Below are 11030 nucleotides of genomic sequence, written 5' to 3'. Positions count from 1 at the left end.
CCCTGTTCTGGGTGGCTGTCTTTTTTTTTTTTTTTTTAAGATTTATTTATTCATTTATTTATGATAGAGATAGAGAGAGAGAGAAAGAGATAGAGAGAGAGGCAGAGACACAGGCAGAGGGAGAAGCAGGCTCCATGCAGGAGCTCCCATGTGGAACTGGATCCCGAGTCTCCAGGATCGCACCCTGGGCCAAAGGCAGGCGCTAAACCGCTGAGCCACCCAGGGATTCCCTGGGTGGCTATCTTATTAGCTTTAGAGGAATGGGCCAAGGCAGTAGGATCCACTGTTTAAAATTATTAAAATGGGACACCTGGGACACCTCTGTGTATCTCTCATGAATAAATAAATAAAATATTTTTAAAAAATTATTAAAATGAATTCATCGGTAAGATGATCATGCCCGCATTTTTCCCCCACAAGTATTATTTTTGTCATAGGTAGCTTGCAATTGGGAGAGGGAAAAAAAGCCAGCATGTATAATGGATTTATGTTTCATCAAAAAAAAAATTAGGGCAAAGCTCAGTGGACATTCCAAATATAACTCAGCTGGACAACAATCTCCCGGGCCCAGTTGTCTTACTTCTGTGCAAAAGAGAAATAAGAATCTCCTTAAGGTAGGAGGTATAAAATTAGGAAGACAGGCAGGCAGTAGACAGATGGACAGGAAAGCAGAAGGCAGGCAAGGTGGAGGGAATGCAGGTACAGACACAGGCAGGTGAGAAGCAGCTGGGGACAATGACCCCTGAAACTGCAGAAGGGAACAGAAGGTAAAGGGGCACCTTTTGATGAAAAGCTTGAAGAGTGTATTTGGCACTGAAATTGGAAACAGTCTCAAACCTTCCTATCTCACGAACCTCGAAGATGTTTCTCTTCTTATTACGTCCCATCTTACAACAGTAAGAAGCTCTAGAGCTGCACTGTCCAATTATAGTGGACTCTAGTGGGACAGGTTTATTTAAACTAGTATTAACTACAATAAAAACATTAGTTCCTGGGGATCTCTTGGTGGCTCAGCAGTTTAGCTTCTGCCTTCGGCTCAGGGTGTGATCCTGGAGTCCCAGGATCGAGTCCCACATCGGGCTCCCTGCATGGAGCCTGCTTCTCCCTCTGCCTGTGTGTCTGCCTCTCTCTCTCTCTGTCTGTCTCTCATGAATAAATAAATAAAATCTTTAAGAAAAAAAATTAGTTCCTCAGTCACAGTGAGGCTAATAGCCACCTGTGGCTAGTGGAGAGGAGATAAAGCACACTGCCATCAGCACACATAGTTCTATTGGACTGCACTGTTCTCGAGAATAGCAAGCACCATTTTATGTATTTATTTTAAATAAAGACACCTTGCATAGACACCTTGAGTAGATAGCTTCTGGGTTTCAAGCTTGGGTTTCAAGCTCTAGGTGACACTGGGAGGGGGCTTGGTAAGGTATGCAGCAGTCTGTGAAAAGAAAGCCCTGTACCTCCAGGCCTGAACACTGCAAAGGAAATCCCCCAGTATGGTGGGTGCCTAACCCATGGTCCCTACCACTTCACCTTTATTTTTTTCTTTTTAAAAAATATTTTACTTATTCATTAATGAGAGACACAGAGAGAGAGGCAGAGACATAGGCAGAAGGAGAAGCAGGCTCCCCGGGGGGAGCCCAATGCGGGACTGGATCCCAGGACTCGGGCATCATGACCTGAACCAAAGGCAGACCCTCAACCGCTGAGCCATCCAGGTGCCACCACCTCAGCTTTAAATTTTGCTTTCACTGTGATGATCTTACCAGGATTACCATAACCATCCCTTGCCCCAGGGGCAGACTGTTCTCCAATAAAAGCTCAGGCCCCTCCAGATAGACCCAAATATCTACTTCTTCTTAGCAAGAGGAGGTCCGATTAAAACCGCTACAAAGTCATTACCAAATAAAATGGGAGAGGAAAAGAAAAATGCTCACTTGATAGGCAAGTACAGTTGGACCCACAATGTTCAAGTTCATGGCTTTCTCTTGAGGTCCACAGATCCTGGCAGTTTGCACTCTTCCACATGTGATACACAGTTTTGCGGGATAATCAATGGTTTGTTTCATACCCAGAAGTCTCCATGGGGTTGGGCATGGTCTCATTTCCTGTTACAGCACAACTCCCTTTGTTTCCAGAGTTCAAAAGTCACAGCCGGAAGTGAGACCTTGTCCTTTTTTTGAGGATTGGTCCCTTATAAGCCTAACAAAATAATCCCTTCTCATTAAATAGGAAAGGGGCCATTCAATAGGAATTGTAAAGCTATCCAATAGGTTGTTAGTTTTAAATCTGCCAATGAGATGATGGTTTAAATATGTTGTTTGTGATGATGTTGCAGCATCTAAATGAGAGTCTTCTCCATATATATGGAAATGATGTCAAGGGACAGAGTGGGCCAAACTGCCCCAGATTGGATATGTGATGTGTGGGAAATCTGCCTTTAATGTGAATACATCTTCTTCATTAGGTAGGGCAGGATAATGATGTGTTTTGGGAGGTCTTCCAAGACTCTTAATGGAAGCCCCAACTCTAAGGAGAGTTGTAAAAATAGGAGTGTTAGTGACTAACCTATGATCAATGAGCAAATCATGGGCAAATCATGTTTTGTGTAAACAATGTTTTCCATCCCTGATAAACTACTGGTCTAAACTCTAATACCTTCTCCGAAGTCCCACGAGGCTCAAGATTCAACACTGAGGGGATTCTTGGTGGCCTTAGAAACAGCAGTTTCATTTGCTTATTTGTTGCAGTGACAGATCTCTGTGAAGCAGAGGGAATGGGAAGGATGGAGGCAGAAAGAATGGGTGAAGACAATTCACTCAAATAGCTTGACTGAGAAGGAAGAGAGGTGTGGTAGTAGCTGGAGATAAAAAGAAATACAAGAAAGACTTAATCTTTTTTTTCCCCAAATGATTTTGATGGTGGTTATCAGTAAATTGTCTTCAAATAGAATTCACAAAAGTCAGAAGAACAAAGTTGAAGATAAAAAAAAAAAAAAGTTTAAAGGATGAAATGAAGCTTCACAAGAGGCAAAATCCAGAGCCTAGGGCTCTCTCTTCTTCCACTGTAGTAATAGGAGGAAAGAATTGGGTACAGCTAAGTTTGTAGATGGGGTGCAAGGATATTCAGAGAATATCTGTTTTCTACCTTTTACTTACTTTCTGCAGAAAGAGGTGAGGCATTTCTTCAGCAAGATGAGAGGAAAAGATCAGGAGCACATAAGGACTGAAATAGTCACTGTGAGGTATGGGAAAGAGGGCAGACACGAAACACGCAGAACAATGCAATGCAATGGATGAATGAGAGAAGGAAGTTTTCTTTCTTTTGAGGCAGACACCAGCTAGTGACATGGATTTCAATAGGAACTGCTCACGGAGTACTTGAGAGATTGAAGCAGACATAATTATTTTCATTATATTTTATATAAAATAAACATTTACATAAATTTTATTTTGGAAAGACCTAGGCAAAGTGTACATAATCAGACTTAAATGGGAGGCATAGCTTATGGGAAATATATTTCTAACTGGCACAGCAGAAGTTAACAAAAATGTACATTTATATACAACTGATCAAAGTAGGAAATAACAACATGAAAAGAACCCGATGCAAGTCATTTTCTCCCTGATAAAAAGAGGGATCAGCATGAGTCACAGCAAGTCAGATGGTTTCCACATTATAAAAGCAAGCCATTTGCTTTAAAATACAACAGATATTTTAATTCCTTTGGATAAAATTTTTAAAAATATTTTTTCCCTAGAAACATAACAAAATGATGAATTTTTCTACGTACAGATTGCAAAAAAAAAGAGAAATTATCTCTGCCATATTAAAGCACTTGGACAGTGCAGTCACTTTTATGGTTGTTAAGTATCTTCAGAATTTCTAAAAAAAGAGCAACGCTGATCAGTTATCTCTTCAGAGGTAGAGGGCTTTATGTCTGGTTTCTGGAACTTGACAGCTCCACAGAACTAACTAATCCCTCCCTGGGTGATAGGTTGAGACACCTGGTAATCTGCCCAGGGTGAGGCGGCTCCTCCTTAGCAGACCAGTCCTACCACCCACATTTCCTGATTCTTGGACTGGTGGTGCACCCCTCTTCTGGGCCAGCAAGGCAACCCCAAAAGGATGTTATGCACCTTGGAAAACCTCCAAACGTGATATAAATATACACCACTTGCACCGTTGATGATGGGGTCCTGGATTTCTGGACATCAACATATCTTTCCATTTTGGGGTAAATGGTGGTCTAAACTTACAAACTAATAATAACCAAAATTGTAATGGATACTGATTTTATGAGCTACATGCCCTAAAAGGTTTTAACTAAAAGGATCATTGGGGATGAAAATAGTATATTTTCATACAAGCCATTTGATAGACACGAAAGTCATCAATTCTGTTGTGTCATTTTTATTTTGCTGATATTGTAACCACTTCTTTGAGTGTAGTTATTTCTTCTCTTTAAGTTAATGACTACTAAAAACAAAAAATAATGAAGAATGCTATTCTTGCAAGTATTTAATAAGTATTAATAATTATTAGCATTGTATTTAATTAAATTTAATTATAATAAGTATTTGAATTTGATTGTATTTTGTTTTTCAATGCTATTGAAGAACCATTCAGCAGATTTTTCTTTTACATCAAAACTTCAAGAATCATAAAAAATTATAATATTTCCATATATAATATATATGGTATTGTGAGCTTCTATCTTAGTCAATTCAACTTAAATGCAAGATTTGACAAGTATCTGTTCTTTTAAAATGCCAAAAGATATCAGAAAGTTATGTTTTGCTATTATTGGGAGATATACCAACATGCAATTTGATCTAAGTAAAGGTGATTTGGAAAGTAGGTGAAGAAATTAAAAACAAACCACCCATAAGTACATTGGCATTGATTATTGTTACTAATATCCTATAGATTTATTTGTCTAAGATGCACATCCTTCACACATCAGATCAAAAGTTTCATTTTTCCCCCAAAAACTGACTCTAATGAGTACAATTAAGAAACGATGAACAAAACTTGACATGTGTGTAATGAAAAGAGAGAAGTATAGGCATAAAGTCTATGCCATGAACACCTTACATGAGTTTTATATATTGAGTGCCTTGTCTGTGTATAAAAATGGTAATTCCTCTTCCTCTGAGAACCAAGAATTCTGAAAATGCACAGTCAAATTATACTCCATTTGCCACAAGTGCACACCACCCCACCTGACCCATCTGTTTGTCAATCTTGAAACAAGTCTCAACCAATCAGCTGTGCCATAAATCATTTTTTAGACTTCTTTGGCTTGTTTTAGTCTAGATTTAAACATAAAAGTTCCATTAAAGTTGGGAGACTGCAGTGGTTCTCCAGCCTAGCTGCATATGGGCAGCCGGCCTCTCCAAGATGCCCAAAGGGCCCCAGGTGACCCCTCAGTCCAGCCAGGCCCGAGAGCCCCTTGTATGAAGGAATACTTCTCAACTATTAGCTGAATGTGGCTCTGGAATGTTTAGTAGAGACAGTGAGAAGCCCCACATTTGTTTTTATTCCCCCCAAGTTACAGTTTTTGTGGGTCGGTTTGTAGAGAAGTTTGGATTTCCTCATTTAGTCCTGTTGAAAACATTGTACACCCACCACAAACCAGTGTGTCAAATGAGGGATGATCTACGGTGCATGTCACAGTCTCCTGCTAGGGGCCGTGAGGTATTCTAGGAAGTTGTAATTAAAGTGCTGGCAATCCTCTATGTTTTGTGATAAACTTCAAAATAAACAAACCCAACAGAACGGATCTCAGGATTCCCTAAGATACGATGTCTTTTCCTCCAAGGTATTTGAATCTTTGGTTTAGTTTACCTAGGTGACGTCACTGAACCGTGTTTTATGAATACTGTTAACAGCCTGAAAACATCTGGGTCACTTACAAAATCCTGAAGAATTCTTAAGGTTGAAATGAACTTGTAGAGCCATTCTCGAGGCTCCCACATCAAAGGACTGCCACTCACTGGGAATCTTAAAGGCAAGGAGGACTGGTTGTAGGTAGGACAGGAAAACAGGTTAGGTAGATGGGCAGTCAGCGGGGGATAGATATAGTCAAGGAACTCTAAATGTAGCTGAGAAAGAAAAGAAAGTGCTGCTCAGAGTAGCACAGTCACAGATGAAATTCTGATCATTGGCTCAAGGGTTCAGCCAGACTAAAGCAACTCCTGTCTTGTCCTCAGCCAACTTCCCTTCTCCCGAGGGCACCCTATGTATTTAAGGATCCAGTGTAAAATGGAATCGCAGGACCCCTCGTTCAAAAACTATTAAGAATTTCAAGCAAAGCCTTCAACCAAGCACAGCGGGCTTTTGAGGGCAGGACCCTGAGGGACCACATGAACTGCAAGTCCATGAGGCTGGCTCTGTGGTCCCATCTCAGAAAGGGGCCATCACCTCTCCTGCCAAGCTTTTATTAGGGAAATGGTTTTATTTTATTTTATTTTATTTTATTTTTTAGGGAAATGCTTTTATTAGGGAAATCTGGATATATCTCCTTGACTAGCCAGGGCACTCTGTTTTTATCGATAAGAATGAATTCCGCATATTAGTTCATGTTATAAGAACCAAATAAAAATAGTTATAAAATACACTTAATATCTTTGAAAAATAACACGTGATTTATTTTCTTATAGGCACCATTTAACTATGAAAACTATTTCATTGGCTACATCTCAGTGACATTATTAAATCAGGATAAAAATATCTGACCCAACAAACAGTGCTTATTTTTAATGTTCAGAAGGATGCCAGTGTGCACACACAGAGTGAGCCAGAGTGACAGTGAGAAAGAGCGGGGGAGGGACAGAATGAAGGGAGAGATTGCTGGGTGTGGGGAGAGGGACAGGGGAGGGAAGGAAGGAGGGACACACACAAGAAGTCATGGGGAGAGAGAAAAGCACCCAAAAGAAGGTAGAACCAAAATCCAGAAGGCCACATGACCCCTTCCTTCAGAAACTTTTAGGCTGTAGCCGCCATTTTAATCATTCCCACTAATGTACCCTCATACCTTTAGCAGCACTTCAAGTAAGGCATAATTTTGTTTTTCAAAATTTGGGGCTTAGTCTTTTCCATTACCTTCCTAAGTGTGGATTTTGGTCACAGATTATTCTATAAAGTTGTGATTAAAGTCTCAGATACTGTTTTTAGCTAGGACTTCATGTTTTTTCCATTTAGGGGTGGACTGATCATTTAAAATGAACACTGTGGTACATTTCTTGGCCTTAGGGTATAAAAGTATGATTTTGAGGAAAATGAAAATATTTCTTAAAAATTTTTAATTTTTTTTATTTTTGAGAATGAAAATATTCTAAATAGAATTTTAGATAAATTTCTGATATAGAAGGTTGAAAGACTATTAGAAACAGAAGATCTTAGTGGCAAGAGATACACTGTTGGATTATTGATGCACATAAATACATGTATGCTAATTCAAATTTGCAATCCTTTGCATTTAAAACATTCCTTGCATCATCCCTTTCCAAAGAAGTTCTTTTAACTAGACTTACCTTAACAAAAAAATAGTAACACCAAGGGGCATTACTTCCTGATTTTGTGTTGAAAAGAAGCAGGCTTTTTACCCTGCCCTGGCCTGAGCATGTGAAATCTGCGTGCCTTTCAGGCTACTACATCTGCAGGCCACCTGGCTCCCCAGAGTGGTTCCTCTTCTTCTTCTTCTTCTTTTTTGTAAAATTTATAATAATGACCAAATTAGAATCAGGTGTTCCAATTTCTTCAATTCCAAAATATATTATCACTCAAACACTGAAGTCAGATTCCTAATTTCTTTAGCTTTAGCAAGTGAATAACCCATATGAATTTTTTGAGGGGCTGTTACAACTTTACTTTGTAATTTAGATTTATAATTTTTGTATGATCACTTCTAAAAGCTGCTATTAAACCTACTATGTACAGAGAAAAAAATGTGCGTGTGTATATATATTAAATATTTTATAAGTTATGAAATAAATAACACTAAAAAATGTCAAATTGTAAGTTTAACTTTGCTGCCTCTATCTTTTAAATATAAATATATATATTTTAAATTATGAATTTAGACATTTTTTCCCTAGAGTTTTTGAGCATTCTTCACAAAATCTCCAAAACTAACAAATACAGAACCAAGCATTCTGGATTTCCATCAGTCATGTTCTAAAGCACAGAGTTCTCATTAAGCTTCAGTAGACAAATCAATAGAGCTCCTTCCAGCTGTTTTAGTCTATGAAGATTCTGTGATATACTGTACAGATTTTTCAATGGTTAAATATAGTTTTCAAAAAAATAATAAATCTCTGGATGACTGAATGTTAAGATAACAAAGTAGAACATTTCTCTTAGTTAATATCTTTAATATTTGTCATGTAGAATATACTATTTTTTTCTCCACCAAAATAACAATATATGTGGAGTCAGAGAAACATTTATGATTCTAAAAGCACTTTTGAAATCTTAGAGCAGAACCACTACTCTAATAATACTTGTAATAAAATTAAAATAATCTGAAACATTTCCATAAAGAATTAGGGGTACCAAGATCCTTGATTTTCCCCTAGGGATAAAATACCCATACACAATTCCAGAAGCTTCCTTTTTGATATATTGGGCAATGGGAAAAGCTTGCATCAGAGTGAAACTTCATTTACTCTTCACTTGGGCTCTAGCAATATCCTCAGGGGGATATTAGACAAAGCTCACTTGATAATAGCCCTTCCCCCCATATATCCCAGAAAATTCTACAAAACTATCAGATACTCAGCTCTAGTTCTGGGGAACTAAATGAGCTACCTCTTGGTGGAATTTCCCAAATGATTTCTCCCAGAGATTTTATCCTCTTTGAAGCATCTCATCTCATGAAGAAGAACTGCTCTGCCTTCAAAGCATTTTAAGCCTCTATTTCTGGGACATAAAAGTCTACATTAAGAGATAGAATTAGATTCTAAGGCTGGGAAAGCAGAGAAGCAGATGAAGGGAAATCTGGAATTAAAGCCAACAAAAATCTGCAAAGTGTGTAGTAGTTGTTTTGCTTCCTCTCAGCCTCTCGCTCTTGCTCCTTTTGTATTCTTCCAGGGAAATGCAAGTCTCTCAGCACAGGGTTACCAGCAGGTGTCCCAAAATGTGCCTCCCTGAATTCAGAGTGAGGGGAAAGCTTCTCTGTTGCGCTACTGCTGATGTGAAGGCCTCCATCACTTCTTCCTCTTCCAGAGGCACCAGCGCTATCCGACGAGACTGGGTCAAATGCTGCTACGTTTGATCCTTTTCTCGAACTTCTTGTAATCGCTTCTCAAGGCGATCCAATTTGGCGAGATTTTCCTGCAGGAGTTTGCTGTCTGGAACCAGCTGTAAGGCTCTCTCATAATAAGCTCTTGCGGACACATAGTTTCCCTGTGGGGAGAAAAAAAGAAAACAATTATATTCTGATCCATGAGACAGCTCTTGGAGAATGGGGAGACCAAGAGGCAGGCCTTCTGGCTCAGTTTAACGTGTATGTCCTTAGAAGGAAACCTGTCTGCACGGATAATTTTCCCTTATCTGTGGGTGCTTTTGGAGAATCCATTTGTTTTAAGTACCAGACCAGCTGGAGAATGTGAAGGATAAGAGTTATACCGTAAGGTGAAATGGCAGAAAAACAGATTTTCAATTCTACTAATGTAGGTTATGAGGCGATCATTTCATAGTGCTCTCGTGGGGTTGGCGCTATTCCTTGGTAATCAATGCAGCCAAGGCTAGACATCCAGAGAGAGAAAGAGTGAAAGAGAGGGGAAGGAGGGAGATTGTGGGAAATGTTTTCGAAACTGCAAAAGCAGTGATGATTATATAGTTTGGAATCCACTATACCTGTTTAATGGTAGAAATTATTTTAATATCCGACTGACGACATAAAAGTAACTTCTGCCTAATTTAAAGCTTTAAATGCAAGCTTTTTTATAATGAAAAAAAAAAAAAACTAATAAGAATATAGAGTCAGAGAAGCCCTGGTGGCCCAGTGGTTTAGCGCCGTCTTCAGCCCAGGGCCCGATCCTGGAGACCCGGGATCGCGTCCCGTGTCGGGCTCCCTGCATGGAGCCTGCTTCTCCCTCTGCCTGTCTCTCTGTCTCTCTCTCTCTCTGTGTGTGTGTCTCTCATGAATAAATAAATAAAATATTAAAAAAAAAAAAGAATATAGAGTCAAATGTGGGCAGCCCAGGTGGCTCAGTGGTTTAGCGCCATCTTTGGCCCAGGGCATGATCCTGGAGACCCGGGATGGAGTCCCACATTGGGCTCCCTGCATGGAGCCTGTTTCTCCCCCTGTGTCTCTGCCCCCCTCTCTCTCTCTCTTTGTGTCTCTCATGAATAAATAAATAAAATCTTTAAAAAAAAGAATATAGAATCAAATGTACCCAAGGTATGTGACAATATGAACCTCCTGGATCCTCTTAAAGCAGGAAGGAAGGCATGTCACCCCTGACCTGCTAAAGACACCTGTCACCACCCTCTGTTGGCCCCATCTGCTTTTGTTCAATGGCTTTCTAACTGGAAACCATGTGTACCGTCCTTGATGGTTCTGGACAAATTAGTCACAATTATTGTCTCCCATGGCCCTTTTCTGCTACTAAATTTTACCTTTCTTATTTGGTCCACCCTCTTTCAGATCTGTGTCCTGCCACATCTCAGAACCATGATGGTCAGAGTTCTCTCCACTCCCCCAAATTTCAATTTACTCTATTTTATTCTCAAACCTCCATGTGGATGAACACCGGTTACTCTCTGAACTCCCATCACAATTTAAAACAGGATTCTAGGTGAAAGTACTAGATAGCAACTAATACTGAATGCTTAACTGTCCTCCAAATGAGTTAATGCATGTGAGGAGCTCAGACAGACAGTGCCTGATGCTGGGTGAGCACTCAATCTGATACTACCATTGTTGTCATTATTAAACGACCATCCAGCCTTGTGCAAACACCATCTATTTATTTATTACAGTACTCACTCAACATACTGGTAAAAAAGAGAGTGGAAATGACAGA

At 39.5% G+C, this 11030-nt stretch overlaps 1 protein-coding gene across 1 annotated transcript in view; it reads right to left on the bottom strand.

Annotated features, from left to right (window-relative positions):
- Positions 1–3397: 3397 nt before the first annotated feature.
- TMTC1 (transmembrane O-mannosyltransferase targeting cadherins 1) overlaps positions 3398–11030 on the bottom strand; it is a 269956-nt gene continuing 262323 nt past the window's right edge. Inside the window, 1 exon segment of the mRNA XM_025455512.3 lies at positions 3398–9405. Within this exon segment, the coding sequence (XP_025311297.3) occupies positions 9265–9405 (141 nt within the window). The 3' untranslated portion in view covers positions 3398–9264.

The sequence above is a fragment of the Canis lupus genome, chromosome 27 (genome assembly GCF_003254725.2).
Source record: "Canis lupus dingo isolate Sandy chromosome 27, ASM325472v2, whole genome shotgun sequence".
NCBI lineage: Eukaryota > Metazoa > Chordata > Mammalia > Carnivora > Canidae > Canis > Canis lupus.
Note: the sequence above shows the minus strand (reverse complement) of the source record. Positions and strands in the feature narration are given on the sequence as shown.